This window comes from Apus apus, chromosome 1 (genome assembly GCF_020740795.1).
Source record: "Apus apus isolate bApuApu2 chromosome 1, bApuApu2.pri.cur, whole genome shotgun sequence".
NCBI lineage: Eukaryota > Metazoa > Chordata > Aves > Apodiformes > Apodidae > Apus > Apus apus.
In genome coordinates this window covers 147,832,071-147,853,399 of record NC_067282.1, presented here as the reverse complement: position 1 = coordinate 147,853,399, position 21,329 = coordinate 147,832,071, and the positions used below count along the sequence as shown (strand labels likewise).

Here is a 21,329-nt window from a genome sequence, read left to right as displayed (position 1 = left end):
AGATGCCAAAATCTTAATATTTCTGCAATAGAATTAACTATTTTGCGGAAGGGAAGGCTGCAATTAGGGGATGGCAAGAATGCTCTTTCACTCCCTTGAATATATTCTATCTTTGCAACGACCTCAAATCTGCTACCAGCCATGCCAGGAATTAGCACTATATTTGATCGTGATATGCCAGGATTGAATAGATACTTGACTTTACTCTCCCATATCTTGGATCAGGATTCCTATATTTTGCATTACTGAAAGGAAAAGAAGATTTTCAACTTTGGCAAATCCCAATAACTACACAGTTGATCTATACCAACAGCAGCGTTGCCATGCCAATAGCATAACTTGTCCTGTTTATAAAGAAATATAGATGGTAAAGACAAATGCAGATTCAAGCCTGTTGCAGAATGCTGTAGGTCAGATCACTCAGCAGGAATTTCAGTTATTTCCTTTCACAAATTCTCTTGTTCCCCTCATTAAATGCACACAAGTGAGTTCCTGGAAAAAAGGGAGCTTTTCAAGTTTGTATGTTTCTCTGTATTTTTCCTCAGGAAATTTGCTCAAACAATCCCTCGTCCTTTCTCTGTTCGGTACAATCCCTACACCCAGAGGATTGAAGTCTTGGACAATGCAAAGCAGCTGAAGAACTTAGCTGACACTATCAATAGTAAGAAGTTTGTTACCTTGAATTCCTCAAAACTTGGATCAGAAATAGCAACTGCAAAGCAGATTTTAATCTGGTTGCATGTAATGATCTGAGCCTGACTGAGTTCAAGTAGCACACATCTCCTTTTTGATGCAAAAATTGCTTCCTAATTCTAGTCAAGCTTCAAAATAGCATTTCCCTTTGACTGTAGTTTGTTACATCTGAAATATCAACTAAAGTGGAGGTGGTAGGAAAGGCCAGAGGGCCTTGTGATGAATTCTGATGTGTGGCTCTGTCTGTTCTCAGTAAGGGAAAAAGGAAAAGCTTGGCTTAAATCACATTTCATTTTGCCATCCTAGCATTTTTCCTGATAAGTTTCCCCCCTAACATTGGCTAGCCTGCTAAAAGCCAGCACCCCTGATCCTGTGAACCATCCTTGTATGGCTGATGAAGGTGAAGGGCTGATTCTGCAAACCTTACTTACCAGTAACACCTTAATAAATGTGTCCAATCCAGCACCTCTTTGTTCACCTTATTATTTCAGGGAATGCATCTAAAGGGTAAACATATATAAGAGAGTTAGACATAGGCTAAATGTAGTATTGACTGCTGTGATTCTTTCTTTTGCAGGTGAGATGGGGATCCTTTGCAACGCCCTGCAGAAGATAAAATGAAGATTCATTGTAACTTGCTAATTGCTGGCAACTGACTAGAAACTGTCATGTGCAAATACCAGTCTTCATCTAGTCTCAGTTTATTATCTTCCTGTGTATTGCATGAATGCTTATGTTATATATCTTAATTACTATAGATTAGCAGAGAAAGAGACACATACAGGTGACTCTTGACTCTTTTGACCTTCAGACACTAATGCATTTTTTTTCAATAATGCAAAAAATCACCTTAATTCTGGGAATCTGAGGAAAACCTTCATGTCTCTTGTACCAAAATTTAGCAGAAGGAGGACATCTCCACCAGGCAAAGATACAGTCTGCTGCAGCTGTGAGGCAGAATTACTACTCTGGGCCCAGAGACGGGATAATAATAACTAGCAGACTAATCCATCTTGCTTGCTCTCACAGCCATTCTCCCCTCAGTCCCTCATATTTGTGCAAGGTTCCCAGGGAATCCCAAAACTCTACACCTTCCAGAGGGTATACATATACTGCTTGGCCCTCTGTACCTCTGCTCATACACACAAATACCTCTATCTGGAAAACTTTGATTTCTTTTTAAATGTGATATTGCCATTGATCCAAAGCACAGATGCTAAAGGAAAAGACAACAAGTGTTCTGCAACTTCATTAACAAAGATTTATCACCATGCATAAATATAATTTCTTTGCACAAGCACCAGTCCCCAAAAGGTTTGTGCAAGTCAAGAACACTGTATGCTGTGATGTGTCATTGATTTGCAGAGTGGAGTCCCTAAGAAAGGCGTGGAAACTGCCTATCTGGGGCATGAGGTCTGTGCCTCAATACAGTACTCACAAATACGCCCCTTCAGAGGAGAATTACCCAAAGGCAAGTTTATCTGACTTTTTGCAGCTGGATGTCAGATCAGTCTGTTGATAGCTCATGCAAGCAAGAAACCATGCAGATGTCTTAACAGGGCATCAAGGCCAGTCTTAGAGCTGTGCTGGCTGTAATATTATATAACATCATGGCTACAGAGCTGATTCAGGACCAGCCAGCTTACAGAAAGGGGAGAGCTCTCTTGATAGACACAATCAGCTACTCACTGTGCAAGGCTGATGTGTGAACAATACCTTGTGTTGTGTGTGCCCTTCTCTAAGAGTGCTATATTCAGCATTGCTCCAAGGTGTCTCCCAACTTTCTGGACTGAAATCCAGGAGGTGGATGCCAGCGGCTTTGAAATGGAGGAGAAATGGTTCTTACAATGCAGCTGAATACATCAGAGCCTTCCAACTCCTAGCTCACTGTGTCTGTGACTCAAGTCCCCACCAGAGCTATGGAAGACCTGGGTTAGCTGTGTCCTGGTCCGAGTGCATTCAAACCCCAACACAGTACCTTCCAAGACAGCTCCTAAGTCATGGTACTTCATGATACTAACAAGATTCAGAAGTCACATTTCTATTAGAAGACCAAAAGATGGAGAGGGATTTGGAGGTCCACAAGTCGCATACCTACTATTGTACTACTCTTGCAATTATAGTTTGAAAATGAATGATAACATCATCCTTCAGGAGGATAGAAAGTACAGCTCTTTCCTTTATATTTATGGTGGGTAATAGCAATCTAAGCATACCAGCTCGAACTGTTTTCAATAGACATATGCAAAATGACATAATTTTGGTGCTTTGAAGTAACCTTTTTTATTTTTGTGTCTTTTTTCTTCCTTTTGTTTTGTTTTGTTTTTCTTTCCTCATGACAATGCCTGTGTAGCTCTTTCAGACCTGTTTGGCATGCATTTTCAGTGTGAAAGTATCCCATATTTCTCCCTCTTAATATAACAGGATCTATAAGCTCACGTGTACCACAAAGAGACAGTTTCTTCTCATGGGTGAAGTCTTTCAAACTAAATTTCAGACAGCTTTCCAAGCTCCTCTGCTTCTGGCTGTTATGAGTGACAGCAGCAGTAAATATAAAGTGATACTGGGAACTCAGGATTTATGGCTGTCTTTTATGTGCAAGCAGAATGGTTAGAGTATTGATGCCACATGTCTGATTCTGGGTCCCTTAATACTGGTTTACATGAGCAATAACTCCAGCCAAAGCAGCATAATATAGCTGTTCAGCAACATTGAGAAAAAGTTAAATGCTTGGTATTTTAAGAGGAGAGGAAATATACTGAAAGTATACTTTCTTGCAGACCAAATTAGCTTGTGCATGTATCCTTTAACTAATACAAATAAGTTGCATTTTAAATAGTACTTTTTAAGGGGTGACTTCTCATTTCCATGCTAAAAAAATTATTTTTTTTGTAGCAAACTGGCAAATTATCTGGCCAGTGTAACTACTCTTTGTAAAGTAATCACACATGTTGATCAGAATTAAATACCCAGGTAGGGAAGAATGTCTATTTGAGGTGGGTTCCAACTCAAAAAAAAGCTGTCATGCACTGATTGATTATCATTTGTCCAGACAAGATAATGAAATGGATATTAAAAACAATCACCTCTTGATATGTCTAATTACCTAGAAATGTACAGCAAAGCCTTGGCTGCTCTACCTTTGCATACTCTGTACATCTTTATATGCTCCTCTGACTAACCTATTCGAAGTTACTTTTTAAAAGAACCTTCCTTTTTTCTGTCCCACTGCAATCACATTTTTTATGTCCCCATTTCCAGCTCTGTTTCAGGTGACAAAAGAAGCCCTCTCATGAGGCCCCTTCCTTTGAAGTGACCTTGCCCAAGGTCAGTGATGGTGATGGAGGGGGTAGTTGTCAGCACAAGTTACACAGGGAGTTGGTCTCTTCTGGGTGCCTCAAGATGCTTAGACATGACAAGAGCCTCAGAGCAGGGGCACTTTTCCCCCAAAAAGATACAGAAATTGTTGAAAGAGGGATTAAGCACAAGAGGACTCCACAGAAGTGCATTATTTTAAAGCTTGTCTTTTTGCTGCTTCAAACTATTCTGAAAATTAGCAGAGAAGACTTTTTTAATGCCCAAATGTAACCATTTAAATTAACCTAAATAAACAGAAATATTAGTGCTGCATTTGTCTCAAATGAGTAACACTTGATCTTATTCAGTAGCTCCCTGTTCAATCATGCAAGTCTCCTGGCTCTCTCACTTGATTTCTTACACTTTGAGATGCTCCGATCTTGAGCTTGGAGGAAAAGGTGCTTGAATACTAACCAGCTCCCTAGGGCCCCCCTTCTATCTAGTGCTCTAGCCCATGAGATTTCACCAAGCAGTTCTTTGAAGAGGTCAAAGTTAGCCATTCTGAAGCCCAGGGCTGAGATCCTGCTTGATTCTCTGTGCATACTGCACATGATCCTGAGCTCCACATTCTCATGATCACTACAGCCAAACCTTCCCCAAACTTCACATCCTCAACTAGTACCTCCTTGTGTATCAGCATAAGGTCCAGCAGTACTCCTCTTCTTGTTGGCCCTCAGCTGAGGGAACTGAGATTTGTTTAATCTGGAGAAAAGGAAGCTGAGGGGCGACCTTATCGCTCTCTACAGCTGCCTGAAACAAGGTTGTAGCAAGGTGGATGTATGTCACTTCTCCCAAGTAACAAATGATAGCACAAGAAGAAACAGTCTCAAGTTGTGCCAGGAGAGGTTTAGGTTGAATATTAGGACAACATTTCTCTACTGAAAGGGTTGCCAGGTACTGGAACAGGCTGTTCAGGGAAGCAGTGGAGTCACCATCTTTGGGGGTATGTAAAAGACATGTAGATGTGCTACTTAGGGACACAGTTTAGTGGTGAACTTGGCAGTGTGCTAGGTTAACTATTGGACTTGATGATCCTGAAGGCCTTTTCCAACATAAACTATTCTCTAATTCTATGATTAGTTGTTTGTGCCATGCCTATGGCCTGGACGTGAGGATGCACGCACCCATCCTTCATGGGAAAGGCTCAGTTTGGACTCAGTTAGTCGGACTCAGCATAACTTGTTCTAACGTGCCTTGCCACCACTGTTGGGGGAATCACAGAATCGCAGGATTACCCTGGTTGGAAAAGACCTTCAAGATCATTGAGTCCAACCATTAACCTGACACCGACAAGTCCTTAACTAAACCATATCCCTAAGTACTTTATCTATATCACTCTTAAATACCTCCAGGGATGGTGACTCCACCACCTGCCCTTGGCAGGCTGTTACAATGCCCGATAACCCTTTAGGTGAAGAAATTCTTCCTAACATCCAATCTGAATCTCCCTTGGTGCAACTTGAGACTGTTTCTTTTTGACCTACCATTTGTAACTTCATTGAACAGACCCGTCCCCACCTTTTTGCAACCTCCTTTCAGATAGTTGCAGAGAGCAATAAGGTCTCCCTTCAGCTTCCTTTTCTCTAGGCTAAACAGTCCCAGCTCCTTCACCTGCTCCTCATAAGACATATGGTCCAAAGCCTTTATCAACTTCGTTACCCTCCTTTGGACATGCTCGAGTAGCTCAATGCCCTTTCTGTAGGGAGAGGCCCAAAAGTCAATGCAGTATTCAAGATGCGGCCTCACCAGTGATAAAGTATAGGGGCAGGATCACCTTCCTGGTTCTGCTGGCCACACAATTCCTTATATAGGCCAGGATGCCACTGGCCCTCTTGGTCACCTGGGCACACTGCTGGCTCATATTAAGCTGGCTGTCAATCAACACCCTCAGGTCCCTCTCTTCTGGGCAGCTCTCCAGCCACTCCTCCCCAAGCCTGAAGCACTGCTAGGGGTTGTTGTGGCCAAAGTGCAGGACCTGACATTTGGCCTTATTGAATTTCCTGCAACTGGCATCGGTGCATCAGTCAAGCCTGTCTAGATCCCTGCAGAGCCTCCCTACCCTCAGGCAGACTGACACTTCCACTCAGCTTAGTGTCAGCTGCAAATTTACTAAGGATGCACTCTATCCTCACATCTAGGTCACTGAGAAAGAGGTTAAACAGGAGTGGCCCCAGCTGAGGTGGGGACCCCAACCGACCCCTACACTGAGTCCTCAGGAAGACCACTCGTGACTGGCTGCCAACTGGATTTAACTCCATTGACCACAACTCTTCGGGCCTGGCCATCCTACCAGTTTTTAACCCAGCAAAGCATACACTGATCCAAGCCATAAGCAGCCATTTCTCTAGCAGAATGCTATGGGAAACGATGTCAAATGCTTTACCAAAACCAAGATAGCCAACATCTACAGCCTTTCCCTCATCCAATAAGCCAAGGGAAGTTGGGAGTGGGAAGAACCTTTTTCCCCCTTAAAGCCCACTTCTCCTCCCTCCACCCAGCCCAGTTTGCAGCTTCAATTCAGCTTCCCCTGAAGTGCCCCCTTGTCCTCCGGGTGCCCCTTGGGGCAGGAGCCGGGCAGGGGATCGGGGACCGGGGGCAGCCGGCGGAGCGGAGCACTGAGTTCAGCACCGCGGACAGCGCCCGGCCCTGCCCTGCCCTGCCCTGCCCGCGGGGGCGCCGGGTCCCGCCTCGCCCTCTCCCTGGGCAGGGCAGGGGGTGGGGGACACACCTTCCCGGCCTGGTGCTTACCACAGTCTGCGAAGACCACGGTGCCCGAGGTCTAGATGGGCTGGTGTTCCTCAGGACGCTGAGGCCTGCCTTCCAGGCATGGTGCTCCAAAATTAATCTCGTGTTTTCTGTCTCAGCCAGGCAATAGGTGAGGAAATTGAGACCTTTCCAGTGCTCTGTCGTGGGCCAAGGGGAAATACAGTGCTGTTGTGGTTGCTGGGGAACAAAATTTGGTTGCACTGCCTTTATCTTACTTGGCCAGGGAGGAAGCAATAGCAGTAGAGCACTGGAGTGTGTGACCCAGTCAGGATCAGCTGAGGGGCACACAAGAAATGGCTCCAGCTGTAAAGGGAGGACAGATAGGTACTCTTCTCTGTGGGCCTGAAATATGACTTTCACAGAGGTTCTAGCACACTGACTGCAACTTGGGGTATGAAGATATGGGTGCTCATTCCCAGAAACATGTTTGTAAATGTCAAGGGATGCCATGCCCTGGCAGGAGCAGAGCTGGACCCCCCCTGAGTTTGCCATGCCAGCTGTGAGAAGATATCACTCTGGGCTTCACTGTTGATAAAGTCATGACAGAAACAAGTTCCAACAGAGGACCTTAGCCTGGATGCAGCACTTGGCTCTCATAGGACTAGGGTAGAAAAGGTCAGATTCTGTATGCAAGAAAAGCTCAGAAGTAGGCAATGAACTTTGGCTCAGGTCTCTATGGAATTCCCACAATAGTGTTTCTGCAGAGGTGACACCACTTGGATTAGGGTAGGGTTGGGAGGAAGGGTGACCTCCGACATTGTGCAGGGCAGTCCAGAATGGGAGATGTAAATGGGTCTCAGGCTAATTTCATCTCCACAAAGAAGCCCAATTCAAGGTTGAACAGCTTTCAGCACCTTCAAACAGAGCAGAAGGGCCACGTTTGAAGTTACCCAGAGGAGGAGGGATTTCTTGGCCTCTTGCGCATATCCTACGCAAGCAGTTTCCCTTGATGTGTCTGGCATGGCCAACATATATGTCCCTTCACCTAACACTAGCCTGTTTCACTGCTATCTGATCTCACCTACATGCATGCACTGCACCTCCAGTCCCATCACATCCTCTGGCCATTGCTGTGGGCAAAGCACTCACATCCTCAGGCAGTTTCCACTCAACATCTAGAAATTACAATTCACTTCCCTGTCTCCCAATGAAGACTGACTTTGTGGGAGTCTCAGGCCAAAAGGAAGAAGCCAGTAGGGAGACAGAGATGCATGGCATGGAGCCATTGAACAGGAGAGGCAGCCTGGACTCCAATCAGGAGGATGGCAGAGCCATTGTCATCCTGACCCTTACCCTCTGCAACGTGAGGAAGAACGAGCTCTCTAAGGCAGCCAAAGTCTTTGAGGTACAGAGCTCGGCATTCTCTTCTTCCACTGAACAATCTCTTCTCTCTCTGTTGCCTTCACCTCTACCACTTGGCATTTTCCCCTCCCTCACCCTTCTCTTGCTCACTGCCTGACTTTTGCCTTCAGCTGCCTTCCCCTTTCTCAATGTCCTTGTTTTGCTGCAGCTGCTCAGACAGGTTGGCTTGCCTCTCCAGGTGAAGGAGTGTGTTCTGCAAGGAAGGAGCAACTGAACACAGATATTTAAAAGAATCATATTTTTATATAAGGGCTGCATAGAGCACATACCAATCTATTATTTCTCTTTCACAGTTGCAGTGACCAGCCACGACTAAATGACGGGTCAGTATTTCAAGCACTCAGATTGTGGGGATGTTAGAAGCCAACAAATGTTCTCTGCGTATTTGGCAGGAGATACAGAAAATATAAGAGCTGTAAGCCCTACAGGCATTATACATTCTGGGCACTTGAAATATCCCTACCAGGTGCTCACTCTCATTTGTACAAATGAATAACTCAAAAGAAAAGTGTTATATTTGTTACTTATTTTTAATCCTTCATAATTATTTAATGATTATGATGCTATTACACATTAATAGATCTGCTTTTATTCTGCCAGGGTCTTAAGAGTTACCCAGCCACTCATTCGTTATTTCTGCACAGATTAAATGGTACCGTCAGCAGTATCTCATCTTTCATCTCCATCCATCTCTATGTAATTCTACAGTGTTTACTCTGCCTGTATTTTAGCTCCTTCTAAACTGAGCATTATTAGGCTTTGTTTCTTCACATGCACTAGCTGTTAAGACTTCTTTTAGTCACGTTTTAAATACACTGTAGATCTAAACTTACCTGGATTTTCAGCCTTTGGAGAAGTTTCATCATATGAACATCTGGCTCTTGCAGGTGTTTGAAACTCAGATCCATCACTTTGAAACCAGGCGAGCCAAAAAACCCAAGAATTCTGCTGAGGATCTTGACATTTTTGTTGAATGTGAAGTTCACAGCGCTGATGTTAGTATCCTTATCATCTCCTTAAAGAGAGTAGCAGAGGATGTGAAAACTAGCAGAGAAGACAAAGGTAAGAAGTATATGCATCTGTTAGTGATGTTTTGTTTCCTTTTGGAGTAATTTTTTTAGCATTAGTTTCATAATAGTAATTTGGATAGTCTGGAAATCAGGTAAGCATTCATTAATTTTTCTTCACTGCATGGCTGTTTTCCCTGAATTGGCCCATTCCCTTTGGTGCGGAAAAGGAGGCACTTTGCCTTAGCTAGTGGCACTGAGGTGAAAAAAAGGTTCCAGCAAAAAGAGGAGATTAGAAGGAGAGAGCAGCAGAACAAGAAGCTGAGGAGAAACTGAAAACTCCTCAAAGACAGGAAAATTGTGGGCTGAGGGCTATGCAGAGAAATGACTGCTCCAAGGTGAAAACAGACACCTGATGTGAACACTATGATGCTACAGAGGGTCTGAATGTTTCATTTACTTGTAGTGTATTGTGTCGGTTTTGTTGAAAGCAGCAGCAGCTGCCTGTTTGTGGTGTCCAGCACTGTTTGGGTCCAGTCATATTGTCTGTAGGTAGATTGCTCCTTCACTGAAAAGAGCTAAATGCAATCAGCTGAAGAAGCTTTCAGAGTACAAGAGGGAAGAGGGTGAGCAGAAAGCCTGCAGGGAAGGCTAGGAGAATGAGCATTTTTGTGGAGAACAGACCCACTGCAAAATTTGGAGTAACAGAGCATCAGGCATTTTCCCAAGCACCAAAAAAATCTTGTTTAGATGTTGTGCAGCTTCAAAGCTTGCCCTTTAGGAGCTGTATTTAATCTGGCAGAGTGCTACAAGTGGCTACTCCACTGCCTGTGCTGAATTTGAGTCACCACTAGCACCAGTTATCAGAGTGGAAAGTGAGTTTGCCAGAGCTAGACTGGTATTTTTCTCATTTACAGGCAGGTAGGTGATTTGTGAGTACAAGCTGTTAGAGACCTTTAATACAATCCTGAGGATGCCAGAGATGCCCCTGATACATGAGAAGGCTGAGAATCCAGTTCACAGGTTGAGTTATCTGAATACTGAATTGACATGATGTTTCCAACCCTTGGGAAGGCCAGGCACTCCATGTCCCTTTTAGCTAATACAGTCCTGTTTGAATACCTTTGGGTGTTGTTTGAAATTCACCTTCAGAGTGGTGCTAAGAGGCAGTCCATGCCAAAGTGTTCTCAGGGACTGTGGGAATATCAAAAGGGTATCACTGTTGTGAGGGAAACTGGAGAGCCAAGGATGGTTTTGGAGCTGAAGAAGCATTTATTTAGGATTTCCTTGAGAATGGAAAGGTTTTTGCTCAGAATTAGCAGTTAGTTTCAGCTGTGCTGGGACTGGGATCTACAATAAAAGCAAGGGACTGTTAAAAGAGGATGTTTATGGTTAAAGCAGCAGAATATTAAGAACATAGTTTTCTTCATATTTTCTTTTTTTCTTATGATTTTGAACAGTAATCATAAAAGTAACTAGGTTTATTTTGGATGTAATGATGCTAGAATTAACGTGCTTGGCATGTAAATGGCCAGAGTATTTATTTTTCTAGGTTAGGTCTGCCTTATATACAGCATTCCTTAATTTGTAGAGCCTTTTCTGAGTGTTTCAGATCCCAGAATTCAGTAGTGTGCTAAGCAATTCATTTGCTTTCAAGATGAAAAAGTCAGAGAGTTGGTATTTGTGGCCCACAGAGCCACCCTATGTGTGGACACCAGCAAGAACTGGAGATTTGGAGGATTTGGTCTAAAAGGTATTTGTGGTTTTGGTCCTATTAAGGTGAGTTCAGGGGTGTTAAAGTGTCAGAAGACTTTCAGCTCAGGTCCTAGGTCTAAGATTGTCTAGTGGCCGATTTTATTGGTACGTCTTATTAAAAGTGGTGGTGCCTTTTATTGAAAGAGGCTAGCTGCAGCTTCACTTTCTAGTGAGGTTTGCAGATGACTGTACTAATGAAAATTGATAGATTATAATTGCAAGTTAATTTCAGAGAATTTTCATCCAGTCTGCCAGTCTGGTTGGCAAAAAAAATTGACTACTGACATATAGTGACACGTAGATGTGAATATTCTTAGATATTGATGAAAAGAAAGCTTGTAAACTTCAGCACTTCAATTTTCTGTGTCTTTTAAAAATTATTTGATCCTATCTCATTTAACTCTTGCTGCTTTCTCTCCAGTGCCCTGGTTCCCCAGAAAAATACAAGACCTTGACAAGTGTCACCATCTGATCACTAAGTATGATCCCAGTTTGGACCATGGTCACCCTGTAAGTTAAATATCACTGTTACTTCATTTTTAAAAATTTCAAGAGTGAAGAAATGCTCATGAAAGGACAGGGAAGACTGAGGGTCAGATAAAGGCTGATCTTCAATGGAATTAGGGAGTATAAAATAAATAACTTGATAATGAGAAAAGTTTATGGATTCTGATCCATCAAGGTACATATGATTAATATCAAACACATGCTGAAGTAATTTCTATTCAACATATCCGTTAACATGAGTTTACATTTCATTATTTAGTTTAAAAAACCTTCTCGTTTATTATTTTGCCCCTCATATATTTGAAGTATATCCACCAGGTACTAGCTGGTCCATATAACAGTCAAGTTCCCCAGCCTTTGGTTTTGGTGTTTTTTTGTTTTGACCTTTCAGATATCCTATATCTGTATTTTAAATTTCACATATTTTGTTCAAGTACAGAGGTACAGTGGAAGGTAAGGAAGACAAGTGGCAAAGAGCTTCTTGCTGATAAATACCAGATCCTCAGCTCCTGCAGAAGAAACTTGCAAAAAATCTTCTAGTCAGAAAATAAGATAAATACATAGCAACACTGATTAATGGATTTCATACCTGAACTGAAATTTAAATGTGACTGGAGAAGCTAAAAAGGTCTAGTGATTTCAGTCAAGCTAAGTATCTAGATTTTAAATAGGAAGCAAGCTAGAAAGATTATAATCCTAATTTACATCTGACTTTTCACAAGGTCTTCAGAGCCAGGATTTTAGCTGTATTTATTGATACTACTCTGCAAAATACTGTTAGAATATATGTGATTAGCATTCTGTTGGATTCAGGCAGTCTTAGTTATGAGTGGCAGCAAAAAGCACTTTACTCATAGCAGGTTTATGTGTGCATTTTTCGCCTTGTCATAAGCAGGAACTCCAAGAGAAGGGAGAGGAAAAATTCACTCTAGAGTCCTGCTGTAGTGATGCTCTAGTGCTGATAATAGTAAGGCACAGTACTGGGAACAAACAAATAAACACTTGTTTCTCATCAATGTTTTCCAACTTTAGTACAGAGGAGATGTGAGTTAGGTGCAGACAAATAAAGGACTCCAAAGGGCCCTTTGCTGCTTGATGAGGTAGGTCACAGAATTGTGTTCTGCCAAAAATCACACAGAAGTGATGTATGAAAAGGGAATAAAGCATAGACTTCTCACTGAAAAATACAAGGAAGACTTAGATGGATGTCAACAGAATCTACAAGGTTTTATTCCCTTTTCTAAATTTCTCCATTTTATTTAGACCCTTTTATTAACCTACACAATGTTAATGTTATTAGTTATGTACATAGTTCTTTGTGGTACAGAAAAACCTTCCCAAATCTATATTTTATTTCTGAAAATCATGTCTAAACTATAATGCTCTAGGAGAGTTTCATATCCTCCTTAACTAGGACGTCTTTCATTCTTCCTTGTATCTTTCTGACAGAAAGAATTCAAGTATTTGTTGTTTTCCTGAGCTAGCTCTGAGGTTGCTTCTTTAGAGATAACTGAATGCACATTGGGAATTCTTGGAATTAGACTAAGTTCCTCTGTTCCTCTCCAACTTTGCCAAACAGGAGGTATGAACACAGAAGAGGATAAGAGAAAGCATTAGTGGTGCAGAGTTCCTGAAGCATTGAGTCGGGATCAATCTACACTGCAGAACACAGTCCAACATAGAAGTATCTAAACTAGCTTGGAACAAGTTATCTCAGGCACTGAAAATAATGTTTCTGTTCTCCCAAATAACAAGAAATAGAACAAAAGGATATTGCTTCAAGTTGTGCCAGGGGAGGTTTAGATTGAATATTGGAAAAATTACTTCACCGGCAGGGTTGTCAGATACTGGAACAGGGAAGTGGTCAAGTCATCATCCCTGGAGGTATCTAAAAGATGTGTAGATCTGGTACTTCGGGACAAGGCTTAGTGGTGGACTTGGCGGTGTGCTAGGTTAACAGTTGGACTTGATGATCCTAAGTGTCTTTTCCAACCAAAATGATTCAATGATTCTATGAGAGCACAACCTGGGCTCATTTGCTGTGCTGTTAAGCATGGCTCAAAAATGGACAGGTTAAAAGAAAGTACCAAATGCACTGATGTACTGGTGGCTTGGCAGAGATTTTGCACATACATTTACTACGTAATAGGCAATTTTAGCAACAGCTCCACTTTCTTCTTTACTATGTCTTTAATGGCCTGAAAAGCAAACTGATAACACTGTGACACCAGTCTCTGGGGCACCCTAGCACTGGCTATAGTGGTCCCCCAGAGAAGGTCCTACTGCTCAGAGGGTAGGTACAGAGCCCTGGGAGCTGCAGGGACAAAGCTGACAGGGCACAGCATCAACACTAATCAGGCCCAAAGGCTTTTCCACGTGTTTTGCCTGGACTTTTTACAGCTACTGACAAGCAAATGTGGCATTGAATGAACATATTATCCATAACACATGACAAAAATAAACATGGTCTCATGATCCAGGTTTTCCTCAGATTCACACACACAATACTCATTAACTGCAGTATTATTGGTATTATTGCTACACTGAAAATTATGTGAATAAACCTAAGGGAGAAATTTGGCTTGTGGTATGCAAAGTGGTTCCAGTAAATTCTGAATATTTTAGAATAATAAATATTTGTAGAGTGATGCTGATCAACGCTGCTTTATGAGTTATATTAGTAACACAGTGCCAGAGTTCAGATTTTATTCCTATTATGAATGATGTAAAATTCAAAGGACTTTGCTTCCACATCTCCATTCATATTTAATAGTTGGAGAAGATTTCTTGAAGCTCAAATTCTAGTAAACACCAAGGGGGCAAAAAGAAAACCCTGGTATTTAATAAGTAAACTGCCCCTTTAAACAGATACCACCAAATTTGTCTTTATCATAATATGATAAGAAACTGGCAAGGGGGATTGAGCTGAAACCCTGTCCTTGCTACTGATTCAGTGATGGTTCTAGTGATTTATACGTAGTGAGGACTCCTTTGCCCAAAGCACAGGGTATTGTGCAGGTGCAGTGTACTTTCTCTGGTGAGGTGGTACTAGACTTAGGACTGTCACGTCCATTACAGCTCTATAGAATCATAGTATGGTTTGTGTTGGAAGGAACTTATATTGCAATCTTCATGCAGGAAAGAAATGATTCAGAGGTTCAACTCTTCCCCAGTGGAAGTGACACCCCTCTTTCAATTCCATTTTTAGTGTGATTTGCATTTAAATTTGACAGTAGGTGTAATGGCCTGTGATGTAGTGTTTATAAACAACTCCAAAACCTTCCCACCAAGCCATGTTACTTTTCTTTCTGGTCCAAAATTTTCATCAAAATGTCACGGATATAACTGATTGTGGACAAGCTATGGACAGGCTTACCCTGCCCATAAGGCTCAAGATTAATTGCCTCAGAGAAAAACAACCTATCTGAGGCCTAGGTTTTCTGAAAACTTTTGTTATCAATTTTATTTATGCTGACAAATCTCTCTTAATGTAATTTTTTTTCAAATTATTTTCTAACTCAGGGGTATGCTGACATCGAGTACAAGAAAAGAAGGGCATTCTTTGCTGATCTTGCCTTTAATTACAGAGCGTAAGTACAATGCAGCTGTAGAGAGGCTTCTGTTGTGCTTTCAGACATCTTAGCATGCAAGAAATACCAGAGACTTAAACATTTTTCAATGCGTCAATGGGGCTATCTTTTAGAAAACAGAATTCACCCCCAGAAACTTTCACTCCAAACATAACAGACTTTTCCTACAACACAGCAAATATATCTTAAGACAAAAACTTAGGGTTGTGTTCACATCTCCTTCAGTGCTGCATTTCATCTTAGCAGAGGTGATTTCTCAATACAATACTTTTATTTCAATTGTGAAGTTTCTTTTATAACTAGCTGCTGAGCTGAGGCTAGTCTTTTTCAAGGAACTATAAGTAACATATTTTTGACAAAGAAAAGCAATTTAGTATTTTTGTTATTTGTTTGATAAAATGTCTCTAGCCATGCGCATTAGCTACCTACAAAGCCTTTCAGGTCTTGTGGGGGTGACTGATAATATTTCTGCCTTTATGTGTAAAACTACCAGAATCACAGTGCTGTTTAACAGAGTCAATCAGATATGTAGGTACAACTGGTTGTGGATTATCAGCCTTGTGGTGTCCAAGAACTAGTGAGATGTCCTGGGTCTTGAGACACTTCTATTTGAGTACAGTTTTCTCACCACCATCATATAGGTATCAAAGATAGAGCAGCACAAAACAGCACAAAATCACACACAGAACTGAGTCTGAGCTACTGATAAGCAACAGTGAGAACGAGAAGACTACCCATCAGAGATATCAGTGGTTACCATGCAGTGTGTGCCTGGACAGCACTCTGCTGATGAGTTTGTGAACACTTCTCTGGGATGATACTGTGCTGATCATGTCCTCCAGCTATGGAGCCTGCTGGCGCACACTGTGTTTTGGTTGCTAGATTGTCTACATCAGAAGAAAAGATAAGGCTGAAGGCCTCTTTTTTCTTCAGCAAAGCAGAAGAAAAAAATCTGTTTCCTCCCCACACTGGAAGAGCAGAGAAAATGCACACATTAGAGCCTACCAAGACAGAGAAGGTGTTAATTAAATACTGTTTTGCTGTTTCTACCTTCATTATAGCAAATATTCATGGTGCAAGCAGAAACAAAACCAAACCAAACCACAAACACACAAACCCCCCCAAACTTGGTAGCTGAACTTAAAACCTGCTTTAGACACATGTGTAATCTTCTCATTACAGAGGAGACCCTTTGCCTCACATCGAGTACACAGCACAAGAGACGGCAACTTGGTGAGTTTGTTACTTACGCTCTGATTCCTGAGCCGTTCCGCTGCAATCCCAGGAAAGTCCGGCAATGTGAGACAGTTGTAACATTTTCAAATCATATTTATCCATCTCAGGTTTTACTCCTTGGTTAAGTGTCGCCTTGTGGTAATTTGTTTTACAGAAAGCCACTCTCAGGGTTGGTCTTAACTACTTCCTTTCTAGAGCAAAATGCATTTTGCTGACCATCTCCTGCCTGCCACTCCCATCAAGATAACAGAAACAAGAAAACACCTGGAGCCTATAATTCTAACTGACCTCTAATTAACCATAGCTATGCTGGTAACAGAAATACCACCTTTCCAAATCAAGGATATATTATTTACACTGTAAAGTCATACGAAATGATGGCAAGCTACTTTTGCATGAGTACATGATTTCTTAATGGAGGCTTTATTTCTCCTGAAGATTTGCCATTCAAGAAAAGCCCCATTTCAACCACCAAACACAAGAAATTAATTCAATTCAAAGTATGTTTGCTGGCTTTATGTGAAGTATGTGGCAGATGCAAAAGAAAGCAGAGTTCTTATTTCATATAACTCCATTTCCACTATTTCCCAGTAATTTTAACAAATCTCAGTAAGCAGCAACAATTACACATTTCGATGACAGTACAAACCTAAATTTCTCCAAATGTCCACGCTCAGAGCAGAGTCCCAGAGTTTTGCCAGGTGCCATATATGCACACAATAAAATAGAGTCTTTGCTTAGAAAAGTTTACGATTTTAAAGGAAAGGCAGCCTAAAGGTGGGAAAAAGGAAGAATGTTGAGCACATTTTAAAACTGTGTAAAAAAAAAAAAAGTTTAGAGCTTATGTAATTTGCCCAATATTATAGAAAAAGTTTAGGTCAAAGCCAGGAATTAAATCCATACGTTAGATGTCTCATGCCAGAACCTCAATCACAGGGCCATCACATATTTTTCAGTTATTATTTTATCTGAAATAAAATCTACTATGCCATAGGAATGTTGAGGGTTATTGCCCACAATCACATAGAAACCTTGCATCCAACTCATCCAGGCAGTCACATTTTTATCAAGCTCAAATAGGTTTTTATAGCATACTTCAGTTGTCAAAGATTGATGGTTGCTGTCATGCTTGTGATTGCTACTACTAGCCAACAATCTTGGCATAGGGTGGTGTGTAGGCACGTCATATTTAAGAAAATTTAATTTTGTGTTCTTTCCTGTTTTTCCCTTTTGTTGCCAACCTCTATCATTCCAGTCCTTCTCCACCTAGAATCAGTCCCACTGTGGTAATGGAATAGACCTTTAAAGGAGTATCTGTCCATTTCCCCAGACAGCCAGCCCTAGCAACCCAAGTTGCCTTGTTATGTAAAGCTGCTTCCAAAATTAAACCTCCCAATTGTTATCACAGCCCCTGGGGCTGTGCCTAGAGGTCAGCTGCAGTACAACACAACTAAATTGAGTGCTGTGCAATTGAACTGTAATCTGAACAGGAAATCTGTAGCACAGACTAAATTCCCTTGGTGTTCACTCTGAAGAGTTGTTGGATGTATTCAGTTTGTAGCAACATGGTTATAAAAATGAAAACTAATCAAGTGAAGAAATACGTCTTTCAGAAAGCAGAGGGTACAAATTATCCTAATCTCTGTTTTCAAGCAGGGTTCTTGGAAGGCCCTGAAACTAAGTAGTCATAAAAGACATCTTGTGGGTAAAAGCCGTATAAGAAAAAGGGAGAAACTAGGACAAAATTATGGGGATGCACCTGTCACATCCTCATAATAAGGGTGAATAGTGCCACTTATTTCTAAAAGAATAAGGAAATTTATGTAAAATAAGATCATTGCCTTTGAAGACTTTGAAGTGGCTGGCTCTGTCCTTCATTCTGAGTTTCCTTTCAAGAGTGTTTCATAGACTGCTCTTTTAGCAGTTTGTCTTTCCATCTCTGGACTGAAGTACCATCAAGTAGTAGCTTAATGCTCTTTTGAGTGATGGCACTTCCATATGGTGAGGCATTACACCTATTGGAGACACCGCATTAGGGCAAGCTAAATTGTTGCCTGGAAATATCTGCTACTCTGTTGACTTTGGAGCGAATGTAGTTGTTTGTTTTAGAGGTACTTAGAGAGGAGCGACACTTAGCTTTGGATAATTCATCACTAGTCTTGGAGACTTCCTACGTTTCTGTGGTACACTATGTTTGGACACATAGTAGATTGATACTTTGATAAAAGAGACCATATGTGCAGAAGTGTAAACAAGCCTGCTCTCTCTAGGCTCCAGTCTGGGGATGAACTGTGTACTGATTCAGATCCTATGCAATCCCACTGAAGTCAGTAGAATTCTATGGGGAAATAAGCCAGGGCAACACTCGAACTCTAGTACTCATTTTTTCCTAATTCTTCTATGGAAATGGCCCAGTCGCCTGTGGCTTTTGCAATAGTGACAGCAGCCACTGTTTCCCTATGTTCTTTTAATGTTTTTTCCTCCTAAGGTTTTCCTCCCCCGCTTCATTCTGGTTCATTACTCCCACACTGTGTAAGACATTCATACAAATGAAGAGAGCCATTACCAGAGACTGGCTATCACCTCCATAGCAACAATAGCATCACAAAAAAAAATACAATACAAAACCAACAAAAAGTCATTTTCCATACCCAGTATTTCCAAGAATGATCTCAATTTTCATAAAACAATGTTTTAAAAATTGTTAACAGCCTAGGGCCATGTCTGAACAAAAATAACCATTTCTATAAGGTTCTACTACTTGTTTATTTTGCAACAGCTAAACACATTCCAAACCACAGCTCTAAATCCAAGCACCACTGTTTGGGAGATGCTTGAAGCCTGAGCCCAGATCTGGTTATATATATTTTTCTTCAGCTGGTCTTTTTCTGTATAATGGGCTAAATACTTCAAGGAGTTGGCAAGTCTTTCAAATACATAGCCCATGCCAGGCATTTTCAGCTGCAAAAGTATGAACCTTTCTGCCTTTCCAGACGTTACTCTTCAGTATCAGAAAATGTGCTTTTTTAGGGAGGAAGTTGTAAGAGTCAAATATAGGCTAGACTTCATCGTGCAGATGGAAGGACCAGCATTTCAGGTTGTACCCAATGTAGAGGGGGGGGAACACCTGACTCATTCCATCCCTAAACTGCACAACACAGAGAGGACCACAGCCTCAGCTTTCTCCCTGGGATTTCCCTGGTACCTCCAACACCCTTATGCCTAAGCAAGAAACACTTCTAAATTAGGATTAGAGTCCTGTTACATTAATGGAGAGTGTAGGAAGGGGTGAAATAGATTTGCTGAAGAGAAACCACCTTCTGAAGGAGAAAAAAAAACAGAAAAAAATATGTTTTGCTGCATCTACCCAGGCATCATCTTCGGAACATCAGGTATCCTGAGTTCAGAGGTTTAGTCCATTGCCTGAGCTGGGAGTTTAGGCATCTCTATGGATCTGTATGTAGGGCAGGCAAGTACTGCTCAGTTGAGGTGCGTCATGCTAGACAGTTTTTTTTTTTCAGGAGAGAAGTCTACAGGAAACTGAGCAGCCTTTACCCTACTCATGCTTGTATGCAGTACCTGGATGCTTTCCAGCAGCTGGAGAAATACTGTGGTTATCAAGAGGATAACATACCTCAGCTTCAGGATGTCTCCAGATTTTTAAAAGGTCAGTCATTCTGAACCATGGTTTATTTTAGGGTTTCCTAGTTATGCTTGCAAACCACATACACACACAAACCATCTCATAGGACCCAAGCTGGTGAGTGGAGCTGATTAGCTGTAGAATTCCCTGTGCAAGACAAGCTGCAGCACGAGGCACATCTAGAGACCAACCTGTACGTAAGTTTGTGTTTGCTCTGTGAGTGCCTGAAGCTGATGGAGCACTGACCAGCTAATTCCAGTACTACAGGCAGTACAGCCACCACAGCACACTGCTCCCCATGATTTCATGCAGGTTTTCTATGGGTTTGGCTGTATTTTATGCTTCTATGCCTGTGCCGCCACTAAGACCCAAACACAAGTACAGCTACTTACCTCTCAAGGTCAAGTTTTTCTGATGCCTGAGACAGGATGGCAATGTGTGCTAGGGGAAATGATTTCCAGGAGGTCCTTCTAATCAGTCAGCAGCTACCTTCAAAGAACACTGCTTCTTTCTGTCTCTGTGGCCCCATTTGCCACACTAAACTCTCTGGTAACTATGGCATGGCTGACAGTAGAGCAGAAAGATGGTGGTGGTAGTCTGTAGTTGCATGAAGACGTGGCCTAAAATGAAAGGACACATAAGATTGTTAGGGTATTAGCTGGGGGTTGACTAGTAAGGGGCAGGAGAGGACAGGAGCCTGCACTATTTTTATGAGGCAACAGGCTGCACGGATTCTCAAGGCCAGGTGCTTTATGTCAACCAGCAGTTTTCCTACTGTTGTCAAGAACAACTAAAGAAAGTCAGTCTTAAAGCCTTCTTGCTCCTTATTAGTTACAAGGAGATGTGCCAGAGAGAGAAGAACAGCTAGTCACTAGAATGACATAAATAATAACAAGCATGGGTTAACTTTAAATAAGTTAAATTTAGATACAACATTCACAAAATCAAGTGACCTACTCCATGTATAAGTAGGTCATGCTAGTAAGCTTGAATAAGCTTTCTGTTGCAATTTTTATGGAATATTAAACTGTCCAATGATAGTATTTATTGCACTTTTAGCGTAAGGGAATGGAGGATTGGCATATGCAAAGCATGTCTCATGAGCACCATCATAACCAGTAGCAGAAGTTCTGCATATGCATTATTTATTTTCTCACATATTTTTCCTTCAATTTAACTACCCATCTTACTTCCCTCTTCTAGTAACTTTTCTAGTAATGTTTTTTTCTCGTGAAATTGTTGATCTTATCTCATCTTATCTCATTTACACAGCAGCTCTCAGCAGGGAGCTCCAGAAATCATGAGATGCTGATTTGATTACCACACATATTCGTATTCTTTAAGTGAATCAGGTGATTTCGAAGTAGGAGAATTTAGGATAATGTAAGAGCATCATGTCATAATATGATTTGT

At 41.6% G+C, this 21,329-nt stretch overlaps 2 protein-coding genes across 2 annotated transcripts in view; both read left to right on the top strand.

The window, feature by feature from the left end:
- The window catches only part of PAH (phenylalanine hydroxylase), a 42,465-nt gene extending 38,142 nt beyond the window's left edge, over window positions 1–4,323 (top strand). Inside the window, exons 12-13 of the mRNA XM_051617019.1 lie at window positions 546–661; window positions 1,271–4,323. Of these exons, the coding sequence (XP_051472979.1) occupies window positions 546–661; window positions 1,271–1,314 (160 nt within the window). The 3' untranslated portion in view covers window positions 1,315–4,323. The remainder of the gene's footprint in view (window positions 1–545; window positions 662–1,270) is intronic.
- Window positions 4,324–7,963: 3,640 nt separating this feature from the next.
- LOC127384773 (tyrosine 3-monooxygenase-like) overlaps window positions 7,964–21,329 on the top strand; it is a 30,058-nt gene continuing 16,692 nt past the window's right edge. Inside the window, exons 1-6 of the mRNA XM_051619708.1 lie at window positions 7,964–8,161; window positions 9,066–9,240; window positions 11,362–11,450; window positions 14,970–15,037; window positions 16,220–16,270; window positions 19,795–19,940. Coding sequence (XP_051475668.1) covers window positions 7,964–8,161; window positions 9,066–9,240; window positions 11,362–11,450; window positions 14,970–15,037; window positions 16,220–16,270; window positions 19,795–19,940 — 727 coding nt within the window. The remainder of the gene's footprint in view (window positions 8,162–9,065; window positions 9,241–11,361; window positions 11,451–14,969; window positions 15,038–16,219; window positions 16,271–19,794; window positions 19,941–21,329) is intronic.